General features: G+C 42.1%; 1 protein-coding gene across 1 annotated transcript in view; it reads right to left on the bottom strand.

Annotated features, from left to right (window-relative positions):
* Positions 1-25,716, bottom strand: part of LOC140652798 (acyl-CoA (8-3)-desaturase-like) — a 38,432-nt gene extending 12,716 nt beyond the window's left edge. Inside the window, 2 exon segments of the mRNA XM_072864024.1 lie at positions 861-1,118; positions 25,696-25,716. Of these exon segments, the coding sequence (XP_072720125.1) occupies positions 861-1,118; positions 25,696-25,716 (279 nt within the window).
* Between the last annotated feature and the right edge of the window lie 478 nt (positions 25,717-26,194).

The following is a 26,194-nucleotide window of genomic DNA, read 5'->3' as shown; positions in this document are numbered from 1 at the left end:
TCTTGGGGTTTTTTCTTTCAAAATACACAGCAAGGAAGCAATCACATTTGTCACATCTTTGTATAGATGTTAATTTACCACTATTTTTCACCCTTCCTCCATATACCAGGAGGCAAGAACTCCAGGGAATTTGCTGAACGTTTTGGTGTGGGTTTTACCCCAGGTTTCCATGGCATTAAAATAGCAGTCAGACAAGGAAACATGATGAGCAGAAGCCTTTTTGCCCACACACTAACTCGCCAGCAGTTGGACACTTGTTAACCAGCCGACCCTTTCAATTTTGTTCATCTCAAGGGTCAGAAGGACCATATGCAACAACTACAGAAACTTTTCTGGAAGACTGCGTGGGAAAGCCTGCTGTCTTTGCTTTCCCTCCAAGCTATGCCGGGTGGCATTTAGGAGGGATACCTTTCCTAAAGGTATGTTTCTGGAAGCAGCTACTGTCGTTGCCACAGGGCCGATGCACTACTTGTGACAGCTTCCCCACCTTACCCTGCCTGTAAGCAATCACTGCAGGTCACATCACGGTAGCTGCAAAAGCAAGATCAGCAGATAAGAGCAATCCTAAAGACTTCAGCTGGATAAACAGTTACAGTCTGGGTGCCCCACGGGCCAACAGCCTCTTTATTTGCCTCTTTCCATAGCATGAGGCTGGAAAGCGTGCACGTAGCAGTGACGCTCCATACCCCGACCCTGCTCCATACCCCTAAACCCACCAATTCCCCCCCAAGTCACCTCCCAAGCTCTCGCTGCACGATGCCTACCAGGTACCGACCTTCTCTGCCCCTCATCTCAAAACCAGCCGGTAGCAAGCACCTCCCTGCCATCCCCGTCCCCCCCACCCCCACCCCGGCCCTCACCGTGGCGTCCTGCCCGGCGTGGCTGCCAATGAGACGGGCCCCTCCTGGGTGCCTCCGGCAGAAGCGGCTGATGTCGTACACCTTCCTCCCGATCACCAGCCAGCGCTCCTGCGGCGGTGGGCCCCGGCCGCTGCGCTGCCCGATCTCCTCCCAGGTGAAGAGCCCCAGCGCCCGGCCCGCCGCGGGGTCGGGGTCCCGGTCCCCATCCCCATCCCCATCCCCATCCCCATCCCTATCCCCATCCCGCTCTTCACGCACCTCCCCGGCACCCCGCAGCGGTGCCACTATCTATCTATCTGTCTGTCTGTCTATCTATCTATCTATCTATCTATCTATCTTCCCTCCCTCCCGCTCCACCGGCCCCAGCACCCCACTCCCGCCATGGCATATGAGGGGGACCCGCCCCGCAGCCCCGGCCCGCCGCCCTCCTCCTTTGCCCGGCCCCAGGGAGGTCGGCAGGGCGGCTGCGGGCCCGCGGTGCTGGGCTGCAGGCAGAGCTCCCACACAAGCTCCAACCGCTCTGGGTTCCCCCCCACAAAAAAAACCCCGCTTCCTCACTATCCCAGCTCTGGCAGCCACAGTGGATCCAAGCTGGTCCCCCTGTACTCGGCACTGGTGAGGCCACACCTCAAATACTGTGTTCAGTTTTGGGCCCCTCACTCCAAGAGAGACATTGAGGTGCTGGAGCGTGTCCAGAGAAGGGCAACGGAGCTGGGGAAGGGTCTGGAGCACAAGGCTGATGGGGAGCGGCTGAGGGAACTGGGGTTGTTTAGCCTGGAGAAAAGGAGGCTGAGGGGAGACCTTATCGCTCTCTACAACTGCCTGAAAGGAGGTTGTAGCAAGGTGGGGTCGGTCTCTTCTCCCAGGTAACAAGTGATAGGATGAGAGGAAATGGCCTCAAGTTGCGCCAGGGAAGGTTTAGACTGGATATTAGGAAATTTTACTTCACTGAAAGGGTTGTCCAGCATTGGAACAGGCTGCCCAGGGAAGGGATTGAGTCACCATCCCTGGAGGTATTTAAAAGACGTTTGGATGAGGTGCTTAGGGACATGGTGTAGCAGTGGTCTTGGTAGTGTTAGGTTTACAGTTGGACTCGATGATCTTAAAGGTCTTTTCCAACCTATACAATTCTGTGATTTGGTGATTCTATGCAAAGCACAGCAGTAACCACAGGTAAAGGCTATCTGACCACTTAGGGGTTTTTTCTCAGCTAGCTCATTCTGGTCCCAGGACAGGCTTACTGGGCTCTGACAGTCACTTCACTTCGCATACACCTCCGATTAACCTGTTGTTAACCAGAAAAACAATATCACTCTGCAGCTTAGTTTAGATGTTACAGTCCATGAACCTCTTTGGAAGAAACATGAGTTATGCACATTCTTATGCCCAATTTAAAAAGAAAAAAACAAACCATGCCAACCTCTTAAAGAGCTCAGTGTTCTATTTAGAACCTGATTTTTGTATTTCTGTACTTGCAGTTCTCCAGCACGCATAGCAAGAACGGAGCAGGGAGGAGTCGTCTTCCACAATGCCCTTTACAGTAATAATCCTCTTCTCAGAGCTCTGCACTTGATGCTTCTCTTACCTTGGATAAGCCTGGGACGGCACACACAATATGTTATACCAGGTTCTGATGGTAGGTTGTGAAATTGTTTTTGATTCCTCTTGCCCTGCCCCCTTCTTGTTTGTAAAATTATCAAGTAAACTATTGACCCGGGGACTCCAGGAAATCAGTATTAATTGCAAAACAACATTTGGTTCAGCTTTTCCTGTCTTTCTAAACAGTCATAGCATTCACATAATTGTCTCTTTTCAAAACAGACCACAACATCTTGAAAATACTATAAAACTGTGACTGAGCCAACGATTTCTTTATTCCATAGAAAAACACATGTAAAGCCCACATCAACATCAACCCAGATGGAGGAGCACACAATTAGGAGAGAGTTTTCAACGCATGTGATCAAAGCTGAAATTAATTTGTCTGAGTTACTATCTTTTGATGATTTGCAGTATTTCATTTGAATTAATTCCTACACATTTGTAACATTTCTCACACATCTACTTGCCTTTTTTTTTCCTCAGTGTTCATTTGCTTTTGAGGCTGCTTGGGCTAGTAAAGTTCTCACTTGATGATAATTCTGCAGTCTATATTTCAAGTTAGAAATGCTGATCCAAAGAACCATGAGAAATCTCATATAGTTACCACAGTTAAGTTGTTGAACTAGTGTTTATGGCTCTTCCCTTTATAAGAAGGTGTGAAAAGACTAAAGTTGATTTCTCAGCCCAGCTCCCAGTGACAGCCAATGCAATAAGATGCCTTAAAAAGAAGTTTAATAGTCATTATCACCGATCTGTTTCTTTGCTTCTCCCCTGTCATAGCAGGCAGTCAGAAAGCATCTTTTCCTTCTCGTTCCTGGGCTTTGCCATCCCTTAGGCTCACGTTTGGTACTTTTTTACAGAACATGTTTTTATAGCTTTTGAGATAAGCCATCTCCAGTGCACCAGTACACACCTTCAGGAGTACAGCAGAACTTGTTCCTTTTAGCTTCCCTCCTACACTGAATACTCAACATTGAATATTCAGCAGAAAAGGAGGAAGAGTTCAGCCCCCCTTGTCCTATGTTCGTACCTCCTTAGCTGCTTTTTCTGACCTTAAAATCCTGCATGAAGTTAAATAGCTTCAACAACATCACTGAGAGATTTCCTTTTCATCTTTTTCTCCACCTTTCTGAGGCTAGTCAGATGGCCAGGGCAATCTAGCAATACACAAGAGAAATAAATTCAAATCCCCTTGATATTTTACCTTTTCAGTGAATCACAGGTTGTGGAGTAAAATATAAAATTACCTTCTTTTCCTATCATCTTTGATGTAAAGCTGCAGCTACCACTGGATCAGCAAGAGAGGCAGATAATATGCATAAAATATTCTGCATAGAATTTGCATAGAATATGCATAAAAAATGAATCCCAAGCACGCTGATCCATATTCCCCTCCAGTTCAAAACATTGCAAATGTTGTTGCTTCCTGGGACTACTTGATGACCATGAACTCCCCCTTTTCTGCTATGAATTGAAGATCATGTTTTAGGGAAGAGATCACCAGTGGCATGTAGCACTGTAGTAATCCGAACGCTTCCTCTAGAGCCACACAGCAGGGTCACATTGTTGGAGCAATAACAATGCTGGCAAGGACCTTTAGTAAATCTTCAGAAATTCTTCATTGAATGTTGTTCATGGTCCTAAACACTGGTCTAGAAAAGACTCAAGTGAGCAAGGCTCCGATAAATAGTGTTTTAGTGGAGCAGCTGATGTGGCACAGAGCTGATGCTAACCATATTCTTTCCAGATGTTCCCCGTTATTTGGGTGTGCTCCACTAGTTAACTAGCACTGTGTTGAGAGGTCCTCTTCATAATGACACAGCAAAGGTGGATTCTGTTTGTGCTAATTTGCAGAAATATCTGAAAGATTAAATAATATAACCCAGTGGAGATCAGTAAAGAGACAAAGAATGGGTGAAAAAGCTGGAAGTTCATAGGAAAAAACCCACTGTATTCTGACTGAAAGATTTCTTATGCTCATGCCTAGTGACTTGCTGCTGCACACCACTCAAGATGGTCACATAAACGATTGTGCTATGGCTGCCAGGTTTGCATGGGATACCTATGCTGAAACACAGCTATAAGGTTTTACAGTCTGAATGGAAAGGTGACATTGACAGAATTGTATCCTCAAATCTTCATATGGTGTAACGTCTTCTTTCATAATAACAGATCTTATCTACTGCCCTCCAAAAAGCATCAGTGTATGACTCAAGATTTGCAACACAGACTTGCTGAATAGAAAGAGTGATATAATCTCTTTTCTGTCATACCGTGTTACACCCTTTTGGGCTAGTACAGCTGATTATGGCCCGTTTTGGTGATGACTGCACCCACAGTGATGGGGTGGATGCCTTAACCCCTTGAAGAAATTATGGAAACATATGGAAGCATTCTCCCACCAACATTTCCTCACTTTTAACAACTTAAACTCTTAAGAAAACCTTGCATTATTCCCATTTACCTCATTCCAACTTGCTTTTCAAAGCACCAGATCACCATACTTCTATCTAAATCAGACCAGAAGTTCCCTGTCACAAATTCAGTGCTGAAGAGGCACTAAATATGTGTCTCTGCATGTCTGAACAAGGCAGGTAAGAATGTCAAGAAGACGGAGAAGCTTCCCAGAGCCGTAGCAACTCAAAAGTCATTTGAGCCAAGCTAGGAATACCATGTCACAAGAACAGGGAAGAGAAGAACTTGAACAAAATATACAAAGAATGTATATTCTTTGTGGCATGGTGGTTTGTGGGAGCTCCATGTTGTAAGTGGGGAAGGATAGCTCATTCAGTACCCAAACAGTCTGACTTAATTTGTCAAGTTTCTTTCCAACTCAGATAACACGGCGAAGGAACCGGGCATTCACCTAACACCCTGCTTCCTGGGGTATGTTAACATGGAATAACTTCTAGTACTGTTATTAGGATAAATGGAAGATAAGCTGAGAAAGACGCTGGGTACAAAAGTTATGGAAATGTCAGTACTCACATGCTTAAAGTTGCTGCATAATAGAAGAGATTTTGTAACATTAATGAGGAAGAGATTTCTCTTATCAGCCCTGTTTCTCACACCTCAAACTTTCCAATGTGTGGCAGCAATTACCTTGCTACTACAACAGGGGACAGAAAGGGAAGACACGATAAAGAATCATATACCACCTCTACTCAAACCTACACATAAAATGAAGTGCATGAGCACTTACTCCAGCAGGGAGCATTACTCTCTTATTAGAACAAGAAGTAGGAAATTCAGCAACTGAAAGCTTTACCAGTCTACATAACTTTCCCTCGTGTTATCCTGTTCAGTTTAGAGAGTAGCTGTTCTACAAACTCAAACACCTGAAAATCAGGAAACAGTTAAAGTATTTCAAACTCAGTCATGTGAAGAATTGAAAACAAGAGTTAACTTACACCCAGATCTTTACATTATTTGAATGATGTCCTAATCTACCAGTCCCTCTCTTTCTCCCTCTCCCCCTACCTAGACAGACACTCTTACTTCATTTTAGAATTGCAGTGAACAGAATTTGTCTACATTTTCCCTACAAGGTCAAATATTTAGGTCTAGATTCATCATACCTAACTTTAAGTGTCTCACTTCAGTTAACTGCCTGTGTTAAGAGGCCAGTTAGGCTGTCCCTGGCCAGTGCAATGAGATACACACTTTGAGCGGATGATTTGATTTTATGTGGCCATAGCTTACCCCATACAGATTACTACCCTGTCTCAAAATTTGGATCCTTTTAGTCTCTTGGCCAGGATCCTGTCACTACACTTTCACCTTCCTACCATCAAATGCACAGATCAAACAAGAACTGCCTTACTCCTGGAAATCTCCACAGCAAGAGGATCCCTATTTCCTGCTACTTGATATAATCTATGCAAACCAGCACAGATATGAATTATGGCTGAGTGTTTGCAAGTGTACATGTAACGCTGTCCTCTGTACACAAAAGGGTCAGAGGGAGGCTGAAATCCCATTGAAAGTCTTGGCTCTTCCAGATAATCCTGTATCACAGCATTGCTAAACTGACCTTTCACCATCCAGTTCATTAAATGCTTACATGTTAGGTGTGCCTGGAATATTCTCAGCTGATTTCCACTTCACACTGCCAATCTGTGGGGGAGACAGGGATTAATATTGCATACTTCTTAATTTCTTAGTCCCTGGTTTTCAGAAATATGTCATAACCGTAATTACTTCCTTTCCTAATCTTCAGAGAGTGATATTCTGATGAAGATAGTATTTGGAAAAGGCCAAAGAAACAGCCTAGCAACTCTAAATAAGTTTTAGCAAAAGCAACAAAAGACATCGGAATTATGAAAGGAAAGGAACAAAACCAATCTCAAATTATATGGTGTAGCATGTGAAATGTGGTTCTCACTGGTGATGGAAATTCAGCAGAGAGACTTCGTAAGGGTAGTAATTATGTTGCCATCACACCGGTGGCAAGGATGGGAAGTGCAGCAAAACCTGGAATCACTCAGGTTCTTCAAGCAAATCTGGAGAGAAACTTGTGACAGTGTCCCTAGTAACTACACATATCCTCCTGGAAAGAAAGACAAAGAGAGGGGCATTCTTTATGTATATGCCACTGCAGCACCTCTTTTTCCTATACAGGAGAGAAACTGAATTCCAAGAGATGAAGCAGCACAATGCTAAGTAAGCCAGCAATAATTTCCTGCACATGGAACTTGCAGACTGTGTCCACACTCTGCATAGACTCACAGATATCGTTTGTAGAAAGCTTTTGTCTATGTTAGTATTTGGAGAAAACTGGTTATTACAACTTGCCTCATAAGATAAAGATCCACCCAGCGTTCCCTTCTGAGGTATGTCAACAGGTACAGACAAGTCACATCAAACAGTAGGTGAAAACACATTGCACAACACTATAAACTATCTTCCTGAGAAGTCGCTTCTATAACAATATGGGCATAACGTGCTTCTTTCACTAGATCTCATGACAGTACTTCTTCTCTTGAAGCACTACATCAGTGAGAGCAAATGTAGTATTTCTTCGCACCTACTAGGCTCCTACAAAAATCATATTGTTCTACGAAATGTAAATACATATATATGAACTACAGTTGTATTGGTTCTTGACTTTTCATTTGGAGAAAAATACTGGAACCATCACCTTCAAATTTGCTAGGTTCTTTTAGCTTCCGATCATACGATCAACACAGCATTTCTCTGATCTACCAAGGAGCCCTCCCTCTTTAGTTTTGAATTAATCTTTCTGTGGAATGGGCAACCAACAGTTTGCACAATCATCTAGGAGAGATTTCCCCAGTCTTGACCAAGACGACTAATTTTTTTCTTTCACTACTGACAATTCCTTGACTGATATAAGTTTGTTTTTTGCTTTTTCAGAGGTGCACCACAGCATTGGCTTGTAGACATCGTTGCTCTCCCATGGCTTCCCCCCCTTGGTGCTTGTGGGTGATTATCAGACAGTAGCACTGTCCTTCTCAAGACATCATTAATGAAAACAACACTTAAGATTTTATTCCAGGATTTGGAAATTTATTGTATTCTTTCTCAGCCTTTGAATTCCCATGTGATCCCAGCCAGATCATGTTAGAATCAGAGAATATCTCAAGTTGGAAGGATCATCGAGTCCAGCTCCTCTCTGTTGACAGAGAAAAACTCAGTGCCCATGTATACATACTCTAGACACTCTAAATGAACAAGAATGAGTTATCTTGAGTGAGGCTGAGCTTATATGGCTCTAGACTTAACTCTTTCAGGTAGTTCAGGCATTGGAAACAGTATAGCCACATGACATTTTCCTGGGCTAATATAGCCACTATGACAACACTGCACATATATTTTTTTAAAAAGGCATATTAATATTTACTTACACTAAAGGGTGCTCAGGCAATATCTAGAGGATACTGAATGTGCAGACATATATAAGTACTTCTAATTTGAGCAGCTTCCTTTGCTCTGTTTGTGACTGACTAATACAGAAACAGAATGACCTGAAAATGAAGGATGGAAAAATGTGACTACAAAATCATAACAAAACAAGGAAGACTTAAACATAGTAGGTAAACATAAGTATTTTTAACTCGTCTTTATTTCACTATATTGCAAGTAGATTATTTCCTTTAACAAACTAACCTCTTTTTATCACCTACAGGTTTAAGGATTATGCTGTATGGTGGTACAGACATAGAAAGTGCTCCATGGCATCTGTCTGTCTCAAAAGAGGATGATGTGAGCATCAGAATAGTTCAGATACAATGAATGAGTTCATTCACTTAGCTGTCTAAAAATGCGTAATCTAAATGATTTATTTCTTCTTGCTCTATAATAATTTGAGAAAAATGGACAGAATAAATTACATCTAGAGATGGCTATCTAGAGATGTTCATTGACAAGAGAACCTAGACACTAGCTTAGACTAGATGCTTAACTTCATAAAGCTAGGCAAGATGAATCCTATTTAATAAGTCCTTCAGTGTTAGGGTTGATAATGTTCTTTTTCTAAACAGTCATTCCTGGAGGCAGCACAAATTTAAGATTTAAAGAAAACCGAAGCACTTGAGATCTACTCAGATTTTCTTTGTATTCCTTCCATTTGTTATGGACAGTGACCAGCTTACCTCTTCATCTTCTCTTTCATAAGCGAAATAACAGAGCTCTTTAAGGAATTGTTCTTTCAGCTCTTATCACCACTTTTCTTTTTTTTTTTTTTTTTTGAATGATTGAAACAAATTTCAGAAAAAGTCTGAAGAAGCAGTTGAAATAGAAAATCAAACAATTAAAAAAAACTTTTGCAGAATTACTCTCTTACAATTACCAATGTGCATTCACCATCCCTCACCTTCAGTAATGAGTCTACATGATTCTTCTTTATTCTCCCCAAGGGAGGCAGAATATTAAAATCACAGTCAAGTTATTCAATCAATCTCAACTGAGAACTGGCGTGTTGCACACTCAGAATAGTCTTACGAAATCCTGGATGCCCACTTACTCTGTGAGAACAATTCAGTCACTTTTATTTGAGGGAAATGAGGGGGAGCAAAGCAGGGCAATACAACTCATTCTGTCATTCATTATCAAGATTAAAAGGGAGGATCTATATTTTGTAGCTGGACTGGTTCCTTGCACAACCTGTGCCTAGCACCTACTAGGTTACCTAATTGCCTTGTTTCACCTGAAGGGACTGGATCCACATCTCATCACAACTCATCCTTTCTTTTAGGATCTTCTTCCTTCTGCTTCCCTGTTAAGGGGAAAGACGCAGAAATGGGAAGTTAATGCTGGCTCTTATGTTAGCCAAACCACACAAATCATTCTTGCTTGCCGAACAGAATTTATCAGGTTAACAGAGACTTTGGCGTGCAATTGCATTTGGAAATCTAAATTTGTATAGATGGCATAGGTATAGGATACACGCCAACTTACTTCACATCCCCAGGCCCAGAAGTGCAGCTAGCTCTGGAAATTACATGGATTTACTAACTGCAAGTTCAGTGTTGTAAAACAAGGCCACAGTTCAATCGATGCCATGTAAGTCACAGACAAGTCACCCTCATCTGTGCCTTTGAATATGTATAAGAATAATTAATACCTGTTGAAAGCTTCTTTCTTACACATTGATAAGGAACCATAAAAATAATTGTGTAATTATAATTCCTTTATAATAGAAGTGTAGGGGTCCAACATACAAAGAACAGATAATATAATTCAATCAGCCAATGTAAGTGGTGTTAAGTAGCTGAGCATAGATAAGTGAATGTTGCATTGTGGTATCACCTCTAAGAAGGTTATTGTATTAGAAACATCTTCATATAAGGGCAGGAAATGGTCATATGTTGTTGCTCATGCTCAGGGACAAAACAAGCAGTTGCATATTGTTCAGTTAAGCTCAAAGTTTTCTGTGTCCTACTTACCTATAATCAAAGTTTCTTATTTTTCAAATGGAACTTTTAATTGTTTCCTCCAAAAACAATGTTTAAAGAATCTATAAGGTTAAAATTAATAGTTCTATCTATAAACGTAATTGAAGGTAGCAAAACTGTTTTCAGCCTCTTTCTTTTTGTTTGCTTATTTCAGACTAAGATAGGAGATTTTGTGTTTACTCCTCTGGTACTGTCTTCAGCAGTGCCAGCCATTTCATCCCTCTCTTCCTGTTCTGTCCCCTTTTCCTTCCCTCTCTCCAGGCCTAATTATCTTCGATGCTTTTTTTGAGGCCTGAAGAATCCAAGGATGAGGTATACCAAAGGTACCAACCAGACAGAGGGAAATAAGTAGTCTTGGGATTACTACCTAAGGAGGACTGCACGGTCCCTGGGGTTTGTGGGCAATTTTTAATCCACAATGCGTAGTCCAGGAGGGCCAGATAATCCCTGCAGTTCAGAGAAACCAGGGAAGGCAGGTTTGGACCAGGCGGCAGAGGACTTAGAGCTTGTGCATAAACAGGGTATTATGTTCTGAGAGGTCCAGGACAGGTACCGTGTGTCAGGAAAATCTGTAGCTCTATCACAGAATCACAGAATCACAGAATCACAGAATTGTATAGGTTGGAAAAGACCTTTAAGATCATAGAGTCCAACTGTAAACCTAAACACTACCAAGACCACCGCTACACCATGTCCCTACGCACCTCATCCAAACGTCTTTTAAATGCTTCCAGGGATGGCGACTCAACCAATTCCCTGGGCAGCCTGTTCCAATGCTTGACAACCCTTTCAGTGAAGTAAAATTTCCTAATATCCAGTCTAAACCTCCCCTGGCGCAACTTGAGGCCGTTTCCTCTCATCCTATCACTTGTTACCTGGGAGAAGAGACCGACCCCCACCTCTCTACAACCTCCTTTCAGGTAGTTGTAGAGAGCGATAAGGTCTCCCCTCAGCCTCCTTTTCTCCAGGCTAAACAGCCCGAGTTCCCTCAGCCGCTCCCCATCAGCCTTGTGCTTCAGACCCTTCAGACCCCAGCTTCGTTGCCCTTCTCTGGACACGCTGCAGCACCTCAATGTCCTTCTTGTAGCGAGGGGCCCAAAACTGAACACAGTGTTTGAAGTGCAGCCTCACCAGTGGTGAGTACAGGGGCACAATCACTGCCCTAGTCCTGCTGGCCACACTATTCCTGATACAAGCCAGGATGCCATTGGCTTTCTTGGCCACCTGGGCACACTGCTGGCTCAGTGCTGTCAACCAGCACTCCCAGGTCCTTCTCTGCTGGGCAGCTTCCCAGCCACTCTTCCCCAAGCCTATAGCGTTGCGTGGGGTTGCTGTGGCCCAAGTGCAGGACTTGGCACTTAGCCTTGTTGAACCTCATCCAATTGGCCTATCCATATGAACACACCGAAGAGCACTTCCACAGCCTGAGTTTGCAGACGCGCTGCAGGAAATATCCAGGCATGCACCAACTTCCTTCTGTAGCCTTGTTTTCACGAAGGGCACCCCAGGTGTACAGACTCAAATAAGAGTGCTGGCAAAACCCTCAAAACCCTTGATCAGAATGGCTGGCCCCCCTAGACCCTGGCTGCCCCCCTCTAGACCTTGGATGCCCATAGGACATGGGACCTTAGGACACAGGTTGAAAAGTAAAGACAGATAGAGTCTATAAGAGCCTGAAACCTGACAATGTCAGTCATCGGTGTATTCTTCAAAAGTTAAAAAAGTCTTTGCTTTCAAATTCAAGTTCTCTGGATGTGAAGAAAATCGTGAAATGACGCCAGTGTGCAACTACTGCAGTCCTCAGCAGTGTGAAACATTGAGGCATTTTCCCTCAATGCTAAGTGTTCAGGAACTTATCTGAACCATCACAGTTACAAAAATGTATACTGCAAAAGCAATTGAGCATGTAGGACAGCATATACAGTGAGTAGAATCTATTATTAGAATCAGCAATATATGAGTTATAGCTCCTATAAGCAGTTTCATACCTACTATGGTGAAATTTTTTATTTCATGGATGTTCTGCCAAGGCCCTTATCATAATGTTTAAATGCAAGCTGTTCTATGCACAGTTTATGCTTAGCTCTCTACCTACAGCATTAGGAACGTGGCACGGAAAGTTTGACAGGTCTCAAACAGTCATTAGAAAAAACATTCATAAATTATGACAAATACTTTTATATTTGCTTGCACAATCCCTGCATAGCTTCCATGGATCAACTGCGCAGTATTTTATTTTTCTTTTCTGATGTCATCAGATCAGTTAGGTCAAGAATCTAATTATTTGATGTAGATACTCAGTTGCTCAAAGTCTAAGAACCTGTCCTCACTTATGTTTATTTATGCTTACCAGATTATTTCATGCTTGCTTTTTTTTTGTTAGAAGATTATTTTATGCTCTTCATTTAAAGCTGACCTGTATTACTGAAAGAGAAATTGGCAAAAGGACAGGAGTTTAACTGTTCCCAGTTGATTTTTACTTCAGCTTTTACAAATTATGGGTCAGCAAAGCGTAACAAAGAGAAACTGTTCCTAGGAGTTTATTCAGAGTATGCATAATTTAAAACTATCTAATCAAACCAGAAGGTTTTGGTAAAAAGCCAAAAAAAGCATCCTTAAAAGATAAAGAAAAGTTACAACGGAGGCAGACAAAGCAGCTATGGAGGTAAGCAAAAGTACTGCCCAGACTCAAAAAAGGAACTGGGAAAATTATAATACCTGATAAGAATAAAGAACAGGTAAACAATGTGGACTTAAGGAGGTGAATTTTCATGCACATCTGACGTATCCCATCTCCCAGTTCCTGAGATCCCTTGGACAGCTGCTATATGGACAGAAGGGATACTGTGAACTTCCTTGTAAATATTTGGGGAGAAACAAGATATGCATAAAAGAATCCAGTTTGTCCTCACAAATACACTTGTTGCATGTCCCTTTTCTGTCGCCAGCAAAGGCTCATGGACTAACTGATGTTACATCCTACGTAACATGAATCAGAGTTTATAGTGAGTCCTTCACTGAATTTCAGGCACAGGATGGCAGTCCCTTCCTTTTCAATTCTACATCCTTGGAATTGATGGCTCAAGAGCTCTCGTCTCCTCGCTGAAACGAGCTCATTGAGGCACAGACCCTAGGTCTTTATTTGGATTTGTGGATTACTGTTAGATAGGTTAACTCAATGGAATGCTTTCTTCTTCTCTGTCTATAGACACCAGGTTCTAGTATGATATTTTCTTTAGGTGTACCATGATGCACCTGAAGGATTAACCTTGGGAGGAAACTGATTGCATTTTAAAAACACATTTCCTTAGTGTTTTGCACCAGCCCAGCATGATGGATATTAGTGGATATCATGCAAGTATTGTATTTTACTTCTCTTAATTGCTCCTAATCATTGATTAGACAAACAGAGGCCTTGGGCTATGTCTGTGGGATACTTCTGAAAATCCAAGGGGAGTACTAATTGTTTAATCTTAGCCCTGGGCAGCTACTAGTTGCTTACATACTGATTGCTCACAGCTTATAAACCTAAGGAGGCAGTGATGCCAAACGCACAAATCACTCCACAATATATTGGCTGGCCCAATGCTGCAAGTGCTGTTTTTTTGGACATGAAACCTAAAGCTTGACAGCAGCTGGGATTATACCTGGGAGATCTGGATCTCGAAATATGACCTTCTATATAGCAGGATCCCCCAGTGTTCTGGGACAAAAGGCTAAGGGCAACATAATTAAATTAATATGAAACTAAAGGGATTATATCAGGGACATAAGGCAGTTTCATTTCCTTTTGTAGGAGGCATACAAGGGCTTTGTGAGCTGCAGATTGAGGCAAAGGAATGAGCTTCATTAGCCTAGGCTGTTGGAGTCAGTCCCAACCACTACTAGAGTGTCAGAGGATATGACACGGAGCAAGCAAAGGAGATGCAAGACTAATCCTAGGCCATGACACCACATCCCTTCTCTCCCTAAACTGCCCCTAGACATAATCTAATCAGGAGAGAGCTGAAAAACTTCTGCTATTTCTAATGCCTAGGTATTTATCCCTGATACTGACCTTTGTTGTTTTCTTTTGGGATGCATTTTCAGTGGTGGTATCACCACTTGCTTTTCTATCGTGAGCCCTGCAGTTCTGGGTATTTTTCTTAACAGTTCTCGTCTCAGCAGTCACAAAAGTAAAAAAAAAAAAAATCCTCTATTCATGAATAGAGTGGAGAGAAGAAGGGAGAAAAGGTGCCTTATGCTTACTCAGAAAAGCTTGAAACTTTGATGTCGCTGCATAAGAGGAACTTAGAAATCAGTGAGTGCTGGGAGAAGGTTTTCTTGGGGCAGGGGTAGGAGAAGGGGAAAGAATGCATTTCCTTTTAAGTTCTGAAAACATTCTTTTATTTTTTAAATTATTGGTGGTAATTGTAGGCTTAAAAAAACCCTATACTCTTAGTTTAACTCTGTAACTTGAATTTTGGGGCTTGACAATCTGATTTTAGATGTATTCTAGAAAAGGTCCATTTGTCCTGCATAAGGAAGTGGGACCCGCTTTTAATAGGAACATCCTTGGGTTTCCACAACATTCAACATCCTCAGGTTGCGCCAGGGGAGTTTTAGATTGGATATTAGGAAAAATTTCTTCACCAAAAGGGTTGCCAAGCAGTGGACCAGGCTGCCCAGGGAAGTGGTTGAGTCACCATCCCTGGGGGTATTTAAAAGACGTGTAGATGTGGCGCTTAGGGACATGGTGTAGTGGTGGACTTGGCAGTGTTAGGTTAACGGTTGGACTTGATGATCTTAAAGGTCTTTTCCAACCTAAATGATTCTATGATTCATGAGCCAGCTTGAAACAGGTTAAGAAATTACAATCTTACCACATCAGCCCTGAAAGCAAACACCTACTGCAGTCACTGTGATGTTGCCAATAGTTTTCCACAGTGGATCAGGTTTTGATGCCCTGCCAGCATCACACCTGAGGGAACCTATGGACCCAAACATGACCCAGTCCCATGTCACCTCACCCTTTACTTCCTATTCTCCTCTCCTCAACCAGGACCATGACTGAAGTACCCATGCGCAGAATCTCTATACAGAGCTTTTACAATATTCACCTTTTTTTTTTTTCCCACTGCAGGCGTAGAGCTTACACATAGCTGTGAAAAGTGGATAGAAAATTATCATGGACCCTCAAGAATTCACACTGGTTACTCATGCCCTGAGCTACTTCTGTATTTGCTGCACTAACTCATTATCCAGACAAAGCCTTCAGGTAGGCTGCATCGCAGATATTAAAGCAATGCAATTTTACAAGGGACATTAAAACAGGGCAAGTGGGGAGTGTCCTGAGGAAGCAATGGGTCAAAAGGAGCAGCTCTCACTGCCTTGGTTGGACATGAGAGAAAAGGACTAGTTTCTTTGCACTTTTCTTTCCTGTTTCGTTTGAAAAATAAATTACAGCTTGTAAGTCACAAACATCTCTTTAAGCTTTTTAGCTTGGTTTTCCAAGAAAATGAGATTTAACAGGTGCCTACCTGTTTCTCAGCTCACTTTTCCTCCCAGCCAACAACTTTTGAACTCACTGGGACCTCTACACCATTTCAAGTTTGATTAGAATAAGCCAAGAATAAGTTCCTGCAAGTTTGTATAAACTGACATCTGGTTCCGAAAGTTCGTTCAAGTATCTCCACTGAGGGCTCAGCTATTATGAGACAGATAGAAGCTAACAACCAATTAAAAAAAAAAAAAGAAAAAAATCTTTCAATGGGAACTTGCAGTTAAGGAAAATAAAGTTATGAGAAACTAGGCTCTGTTATTTAGACTCAAACTCCATACTCCAAACACTGTGCTCTCTCTTGAGACTTCTGTCAACTTACTTTGCACGTTGGAGTAGAGTAATATCCTTGCTCGTAGATTTATTTGAATTTGAAAATACACAGAATAACTAAATATTCACCTTGGCTAGGCTGATCCTTTGTCTGTGTCTTGCTGTCTACTGCAGTTTTAGATCAAGATCTTACTGTCAGACTAAACCCCCTTCCACTTTTTGCAAGATGGATTGAAAGAAAAGGCTACTTGTATAAGAGGCCATGTAGCTATTCCTATATTCCATTTCTTGGAGAAGAGTTTTTGGAGGAGTCTTGTGCAGAAGTGAACTCAAGGACTCTGACCTGTCATGCAGACCCTGAGTCTCTCCCCCTTGGAAAATGAGGCACCATAAGGTGATAGCAAAGAACACCTTCTGTGGTTGCCAAGATAGTTTCCTCAGAGATGATGTGTCCTCCTGGACACTGGCAAACTCCTTCCAGTATCCAAACCTATGTCAAAAAAGAAGGTGCTAGAGAAACATGCCTGTTGCTTGCTCCTTTCTCCACATCATGTTGAAAAGCAGAACTAATTGCATGTGAGGTGAGAATGCTGAACCGCCTTGTTTAGGCTTGCAGGCAAGTAAGGTGTGTAGGCAAGTGCCTGCCGAGTCCTCTAGTTTATGAACAAGCCTTCACAATTTGCTGGAAAAACACGCGAGTCAAATTCATTCAAAGAACAAGATGCAGAGCAGTCAGGAAACAGAGGAAAAAAACTGCAGCAAGGCACTATTATGAACTTCACACTGTGAATTTCCATGTGGACAACTGTCCTTGTACAGGTGCTCTATGGCTGCTCTAAATATACAGGTTTTGGCTTAAAGTTGTGAATTTTAAGTCCCATGTAGTCCTGGCTTCCAAATATGCTGCTATTAGCAATTAATCCACAAACAATGTTAGTGTTTTCATCTCATCTTTTCTCTCTTTTATGAGCTACTTACAAACTGGTATTTTCAAGTGGTCATAGCTAGCACCATACCCAGCATGTGGTCTACCCACTCACCATTGTGGGGTTTGTAACTTGTCCCTTGTCCTGGGGAAAGAAATCTGTCAGTGTTTTTAATCGAAGGCTTTTAGCAAAATTCTGAAAGCATGATTTTTTTATGGCCGTCAGACAATCGTGCTTTCTAAATAAAAAATACAGAATTTGGCTTTCTGTACTCTGCATTTTCTTAGGCTGGGAATGAGAGGCTGTCCAAGATTTGTCTGTTGTTCGTTTATATGAGTTTATTACAGCTATTGACTGCAAAGTTCCTTACTTCCTAAGAAGAGTGATAACAATGTGTAATTCAGAAATGATTTTTAGAAGTCTGTAGCCTGCTGTGGCTTTTACTTTTGGTTGTGCATGGTTTTGTTTATTATTGAAAGGATACCAAAGATCAGGGGTACCTGGTAAGCAAGCTGAAGCTTTGCAGGTGAATAAGTCCACCGGTCTCAAAGAATGTTGTTCCAGTCCTGCCTGGGCATAAGATTGTTCATAAAAATGCCAGAGGATGAGGTTCCCTTTCATCCATGGGAGGGGGATGCTTAAGGAGAAAAGCCCTTAACTGTTCCCTGAGCCTTTCCCTGTAATTCCTTCTATTTCCGTGCAAGTCCTTATATTTCAGCTATATTTTTAATGTTTGTTGGCTTCCTGCTCTCTCGTAAACAAGACTCTCTTGCTGAAGACAATTTGGGTTCTTTTACCCACAGAACAGTGTTTGACTGGATAGTTCCAGCTGCAAAACTGTGCGCTATAAATTAATTGTTACAATCGCACCACCTTTTCATTTTCAAATGCACCTAACACAAATGGTAATAGCAGTAATCCAGGAGAAAGATATTAATTTTTTTTAATATTGTCATTACACTTCTTTGGATAACATTCCTGTGTTAAGCGCACAGGACTTCAATGCAGGAGCACTGCATTGTAGTGTCGGATATTATCAGGGAAAACTGCATTCTCTCTTTGTCCTACCTGAACAATGCTGGCTAGCATTAAGAGTCTCCAAAATCACAGCTGAAGTGCTGAAAGGCCAGGGATGCTCTAGGCAATCTCTTATGAACACAGCTGTTCCAGTCTCAGCAGCAAACAGGGAGGAATTCATACAAAGAAAAAGAAAAAATGGTCCATTTCTAGGCATAACAGTGGCACAGTTACCACAAGGAGGCAAACTTGGATTATTTTTCCTAATTCTTTCCTATTTTTCTCCTTGAGACAGGCTATACCTCTAAACTATTTGGACTGCAAATAAATTTATTCATGAGGAAATCATGCTGGGATCTTCCACCTCTTCTAGCAGTTCAACAAGTGAAGAGGTCACGGCACCAAGCCTGTCAGAATTCAAGGAGCGTCTGGACAACGCTCTTAGTCGTATGGTTTAGTTTTAGGTAGTCCTGTGAGGAGCAGGGAGTTGGACTCGTGATCCTTATGAGTCCCTTCCAATTTGAGGTATTCTGTGATTCTAGGTGAAATGAGCAGGACACAAATGGGTTCAGAAGTCTGCAAACGCTCTGGAAACCTTCTTTGGCTAGTCACAGAAAGACCTAGATGGCACTCAAGGTGCAAGCTATAGCTGAAGACCAAGAGTAGTCTGTCAGGATGCAGCCAAGGAGGGCAGCTCCTCACAAGATGGAGAGCGGGAGGGCCACAGGCAGCAGGGCCATGTCAGCTGGGCCCTGTCTCACCATACCTGAGAGGTGAGCAGGGCAGGCCTGGGATGGCAGTCAGGTTCAACCAAGTCCCAAAAGCCAGGAGAAAGCTTGTGGTGATGAAGCAGGTCCACAGGTCAGGGGCAGTGGGGCAGTCATGGCCAGGCCCAGCTGAGTTCAGAGAGGGACTGAAGACCCAGAGCTGAGCTTACATGGGGACCCTGATCAGGGTCCCAGGTGAGGTTGGTCAGGGCCATTAAGACCTGCTAGTGTACACAAGGCCCACCTTTTCTTAGAAAAAGAATAGAAACAGAGATGCCTTTTATGATTATGAGGTTATGAGGTTGTAGATGCCCCATCCCTGGAAACATTCAAGGTCGGGTTGGACGGGGCTCTGAGCAACCTGATCTTGTTGAAGATGTCCCTGCTCATTGCAGGGGGGTTGGACTAGATGACCTCTAAAGGTCCCTTCCAACCCAAACCATTTTATGAGTCTATGATTCTATGATGGATAGCTAAAAAACTCAAAGCTGTGTCTCCCCACTTTTCAGCCCACTCCCTTTCATATTGAAAGAAAGAAGTCCTTTACTCTCTACTAGCAAGACTGTCATTGTGCAGCAAAAAGTGCAAGACGTATTGAGCCAGAGAAAGACCAAACAAGTACAGAATACTGTAAGCCACCAATTAAAGATTTGATCCAATGACCAAGATTTGATCTAATGCAAAGACCACAATCAGTCCTGTTGAGTGTATCAGTACATACTCTACCACTCAGGAGGCAAGGATGCTTCAAAGCACCAAACTGCATCCCTCTTTGTATGTTATTTGTGGTAAGACTATGCTACTAAAATATATTCAAGCTAAATGATGTGCATACTACTCTGACCTTCTCAACCCCTCCAGCTTTCTGATCAAATTCTTGAGGCTCTCTAGCTTTTCTCTCATTAGTTGTCCCATTATTAATCAATTATAAACTCAGATGTTTCTCCCTAGTGAGTGAAGAAAGACAGAATAGTTTTCTCCAGATCTGGATCTAGTCAAACACTCCTTTGAAAGCACTTTGTAAATTAAAAAAAGCTTTGATTTGTCCTTAAGCCGTAAGGGGAACTGCTGACTCCTGAATTGAGGTAAAACGCGCACAGTAGCTGAGGATTGCACTCCAAAATAAGGTAATTTCACATTGAAAACTACGTCTCCATATTGTCTAGAAATAGTCTCCTCAAAGAAGGGCCTAGAAATTTACACCTGAAAATCTAAGAGAGGAGCAATCTTTCTCCCAGGCACGCGTTAAAGGCTTATCTTTACAAAGAAAACAAGATCACATGGACAACTGTGTTGAAATTATTAGCACCCTGACCTCTTTTTTCTATAACTAAGAATTGCCTTTTTGGTTTTAGAAAACGTAAAGTAGAATCCTGGCATGTATTTCATCTTCATTTTGATGCATTTGCCACTGTGGGGAGCACATTGTCACGGCTACTATTTGGCTTTAGTAAGCACATGAGCTAGACAGCACCTGGAGCAGGCAGGTTTTGCTCCCTGTTCCAGATGGGGATGACGCTAAAAGTATCAAGCAGTGACCCAAAGGACAAGTTCAGATTGGAGATGAGTTCAGTAGAGAGTGAGTCCAAGCTATAGGATACTGTAAATGGGAAGATCCAATTGCCAGGAAATAGAAGGAGGTCTTACCATCTTCTCCTGGCAGTCCCACCATGCAAGCACTCATTAAGACAAATGTAGAATTTTGGGGGGCTCAACGCTGGGCTTATTAGGTGCCAGCTCACCAGTTAGCACCAAGTTCATGTACTTTTTCATCAGCATTAATATCACAATGAAATGTGAAAGAATGCTGGAATGCATACAGAGAAAGTAGATGACAGAAGTACCACATGGCAGGCTGAGACACAAGACAAAGATAGAGCCAGGCAAGAAGGGATTGAGCCCACTTCTACTAGTCCAAACATTCGTCTTCAAAGGCGTCCAACCTGTTTCTAACTTGCCATTTTGCATTTCTTTCTCATCTCTTTTACATCTGAATCTCTCCCCTTCATATTAACAGACACATCTATATGGCCATTTGCTTTCACAATGGGTCCAGTGATGCAATAAATTTGGACTTAGTTACCTTCTCTGCCACAGTCTTCTTATAAAAATAGATGACTCATTGCACGCTCAAACGATTTAGAGGCAGATGTTGAGACTTCTCTCCCTATAATCGATATAGCATTTTCCCAGCTCCCAAAAGGATTACGAAGATCAATGCATTAAAAAGACATGTGGGATGACCAGATACTGCTGTTGTGGAGTAACAGAAGCTTCTAGTCACTGCTTAATTTTTCTCTTTGTCTGTAGAGCTCTTATCTTAAAACCCCTCATATTAACAAACCAAAGTCTGTAGTCTGGGCACAAAAATGAGTAACAGTCTTCTGTGATGGATGTGCCATCATTGGAAGTGTTCCAGGTCAGGTTGGATGGGGCTTTGAGCAACCTGATCTAGTGAAAAATGTCCCTGCCCATGGCAGGGGGGGGTGTACTAGATGATCTTTAAAAGTCCCTTCCAACCCAAACCATTCTATGATTAGAGACAACCCGTGATTGCCTTGCCATAGATTTTATTTAAAATCCATGCAACCTTGCCCTGTCCCCAGAGTAGCTCTACCAGTGGGAAACATGTTAAGAGGTTTTTTGTAGAGACAAGAGGACTTATATTGCTGTCAGCAGATTCAGACACCACAGCAAGAAGAACGCAAGACACACCCTGGTTCATGCAGCTAGACAGTGACAACACACTCATGGAAGACAATAAAATAGGCTGTATAAACAAGGCAGCAATGTCTCAACCTTGCTTTTAGTATCTGAGGTCATATTTAAAAGCTTGCTTATCAAGAGAGTATTCCTTTTCCAGGAATCTTCTGCTCCACAAGAACTGCAGTTCTGAAGAAGAAACAGCAAAGGTAATTATATTCCACAGATTTTTCCAAAGCCACACTTTCAGTAAGAGAAAAAAGGAAGGCAAGCTTTTATTTCCATGACCAGCCCCAGCCACACTGACACTGGGCAATTGGACCATGCCAGGGTAAAGTGCACTCCAGTCATGCCCTGTTAGCAGGGCTAGAAGGAGGACTGGAGCTGGAGGGAATCAGGTCAGAATGGTGTTGAGGAGGCACAGAGAGAAAAGGAGGTAACAGGATCCCTGAGGTGGACACAGAAAGGTTATGACAATACTGACTTAGGGAGCATGACCGAGGGAAACAACCACTCAAGGAGAACGCTGGTGAGAAAGGAGAAACCACCCTGGCATGTAGAACCAAACCTGGGGTTCTCTCTCCTGCTGCAACAAGCAGGTGAGTGGAGAAGAGCCACTTGAGTTGAATGAAGAGGGCAACATAAAAGTACTGCAATCGATGCTGATCAAGGCCTGAAAGGCATCATAATACAAGGGTAGGGAACAGGGCTCTTGTACAGCTCCCTGGAAGAGCCAAATACTTAGATTTGTTGCCATTATCTCCATTACTCTTGGCATACTTTCAATAAATTTGCAAGAAATTAGCTGGCATCTCTTCTCTGCTGCACTTAAGACACTGGGTGTACTTGTGGTAAGAAATAGCAATCGACATTTATAGGGAAGGACAGCTCACACAGAAACAGTCCAACTGCCTAAATCCAGGCATTATAGTTGATATCCCACCAGTATTTATATCAAATCAACTTACAGTGCAAAGAAAGACTGGCAAAATACCAGGAGTAACAGAACTTGAGATAGTAGCCCAGACGTTATTAGCAAGAGATGAAGGTGGCAAGATAACTTACACAGATCGTATTTACAACTACAATGAATCTAGGGATATTCAGATTTTTAACTGATAAGTGTAGCAAGGGTGCAACAGTCCATATGGGAGAAAAGGAGATGTTAGTTAAAAATAAAACATATTGCCTGTAGTCACCAAATATTTTTAAATATAAGTAGTTAAAATGAGGGACTCATGCCCATGATACAGAGAATTGAAAGGATTAAAGCAACAAAAAGGAGTTGAGATTTTTCATGAAACCAGGTCCCTTGGTTCATTGGAGAGGACACATTTTAGAGGGATGGTCAAACGGTAAATCACAGTCCAAAGAACATATTATTTGAGTCCGGGAAAAATGTCCTCAGTACTTTTTCTAGTATGTTATTACGCACTGCTAAATTTCATCTCATGCCAGAGAGCACAGAAGTCAGGATGTGCTATCGGACTGCTGCCTTAATATCCTCTGGATAAAAAGCACATGCCACTTCTAATTAAAAGTGGCCCAACCACTCCTTTTTACCTGTTCACAAAGCCTGTCCAAACCAGAAAACAGCACTTGGAGCTTGCACTCAACATAAGTAGTTTGTTGCAGAAGAAATCTAGCAAAGAAGGACACCTTGGGCAGGAAATACTGCAGAGTTTTAGCTACAACCAGGGAGAAGCAATGGAAAATCCCTTTTCCAATGCCATGCTGATCCCAGTCATTTACTAGTGCATTAGACAGTAAATAATTGCTGTGGACTACTAACTTGCATACAACCCTGCTTACAAGTCTTCCTGCACAGTAAATAAAATTCACATACATGGCTTAGGTTTACAACCTATAGATATTGCTATAAAATGCAAACTTCTCCAACCTCATGCAGCACCTGTGAGGCTCAACTCTGGATTTGCATGCTTTCAGTCCACATACCCATCACTCCTCTTTCATCCTTCATACAACATATGTCAGAGACCACTAAATGAAGGTGGAGGCTTTCCACGTACTTCAAAGGATTGAAAAGCAGGGGCATAAACCCAGTCTCAATTGGAAGCTTTTACTATTTCATTTTGTTTTATAAATCTAAAATAAATGTAGGAGACAATTAATTCATCAGAATGAACATGACTTCTGCAAGTTTAAACCTGCCAGCAGGCAAATAGTGGGGACAACCAATGCAGTTGCAAAACCACCAAAGCAACTTCATGTCAAGAAAGCTGTAAAAGAACCTACATATATGAATTTATTTTTTTCACTATAATGCAGGCTGCCATTTTGAAGCTTTTTATCTTGCTTGTGTCTATAGTAGCTTTTTACCATAAGTGGTAAACAAAAAATAGTAAATAATTTGTAATGTATAAGGCTGGCAAGTGAGGAATGAATAAATCATGATGGAGTGACTACACTGGTGGACAAGGGAAGAGCTACAGGTGTCGTCTATCTGGACTTCTGTAAGGCCTTTGACACAGTTCCCCGCAACATCCTTCTCTCTAAATTGGAGAGATACGGATTTGATGGATGGACTACTCAATGGATGAGGAATTGGTTGGATGGTCGCATCCAGAGAGTAGTGGTCAACGGCTGAATGTCCAGATGGAGATCAGTGACAAGTGGTGTCCCTCACGGGTCTGTACTGGGACCAGTACTGTTTAATATCTTCATCAACGACACAGAGAGTGGGATCGAGTGCACCCTCAGCAGGTTTGCAGACACCACCAAGCTGAGAGGTGCGGTTGACACAGATGTTTTACACTCTTTACACAATTCTACACAGTGATTGAAGGCTGAGTTTTATCTCACTGGCTGTCAGCATGTCACAGCTTCTTACTGAAGGTATTTTTTTATTTAAAAGTTGGTAAGGGCAGTCAAAAGAAGTAGTGAGTTAATAAAAAAGGATTAAAAATTATGCTGAGAACCTCTCTTTCATTTTCACACACCCACAGCTTGCAACTTTCTTCACAGGGTTAAGCAGCTTACATCATCATCCCATACATTGAGCAAATTTGGTATGCTGCAATATCAAACTTTTAGCTCATGTCTGACAGCTGACATTTAAAGCTATTATAATGAGTATTTTTATGGGCAGCACATGCCTGCTTTGCTTCGCTCATTCGTGTGCATGGCTGCTGCATAAAAGCGTTTCTGATTCAGCAGGTTGGAGCTTCATAATGGTGTGTTGAAAGAGTGCAGCAGAAATCCCAGCGGGCCCTGATAGAAAGCAAGACACAACATTCCAAAATTGGTGGACTCTGCTCACCCTGACATAACAGGAATAATACAGGGAATCTTAGTTTGAAATCACTTTTCTAACGGCATAGCTCTCTATTTTTAGGTAAGCTCCTACTGTGATGTTATAGTTAAGAGTGTGCATTCTCTGAATACACAGGAAGAAAAAAGTCACACAGAAACAAAGCGGTGATGATTTTTTCATCTATATTTTTACTGTGTTTTTTTTCTCATGGTGTACATAGCTCTAGCGCCCACTTCAACAAATGTTAAAATATGAAGACAAATCCTTTTTCAGCTTCATGAGGAGCCACAGCCTGGTTCTCCACTTCTATTGCAACAGGCCAAAGTGTCTTAGGCTATTTTGTAATTCAAGAGGAATAGAAGAAGGTTAGACTAATACTTGGGACATCTAGCATGAGGGTGGGATTTCAAAGGTCCTAGTAGGTCAGTGGGAGTAGAATGAGTAATTCCCAAGAAGAGCTACTCTTTAAATCACTGCCAGCAACAGTCTCAGTGGCCAGAGCTGCTATTATTTCCCTTCCCAGATTAGATAAGTCACCACATATTCAGTCCATATATAATAATAAAATAGACGTTGTAATTAATCCCTATTGAATCTGTTTTTATATCTTTCTTCAGGTATCCACTTTTTGGACAGGGGGCTGGCTGGAATATTGCTCTGATCTAACATGGTCTCTCTTATGCCACCTCATGCCTATTTGTTCTTCTAAGTAGCCCCATAGACACAGGTAATTGAAGCTTTAATCAGTCTGTGTGACAGCGATATAAGAGGTTGTAAATGGGCAGAAATGCCTATGTAAGCAACCCCCAGTTACATACCGAATGGTATGCAACCGCCATGCACAGTTCTGTTCACAAAAATGAGATTATGAGTCAGAGTGAAATTAAGGTCACATAGATTTCTGTATGCGGCAATTCTTGCAGAGTATATAGGCTTTATTTGCATAATTAGCTTGCTCTTAACGTTCTCCATACTGTGCTGGTATGAAACTGTGTGTATCGGCACACCATTTTTTTGGCACAGGAATTGTGCAGTGATAAATAGCTAATTCTAAAATACATAACATTTTTTACACTAGATAGTTAAACCAAAGCAGAGTGAAGCTGCTGTCACAAATGAGCACTTTTTGAGAATCAATGGGAGCGACCCTCTGATACCACATGATGTAAGAAACAAAGTTCCTCTTGCCACTTTTCCTTACACAAGGATTCACGCATCTCATTTGTGCTCAACTGACACTTCGCACGCATTTCTTAAGACAGCAGTTGTTGATGCTGCTATTCTCCTGTCAAGTTTGATACAGACCAGTAAAAATGA

The sequence above is a fragment of the Ciconia boyciana genome, chromosome 6, assembly GCF_034638445.1.
Source record: "Ciconia boyciana chromosome 6, ASM3463844v1, whole genome shotgun sequence".
NCBI lineage: Eukaryota > Metazoa > Chordata > Aves > Ciconiiformes > Ciconiidae > Ciconia > Ciconia boyciana.
Note: the sequence above shows the minus strand (reverse complement) of the source record. Positions and strands in the feature narration are given on the sequence as shown.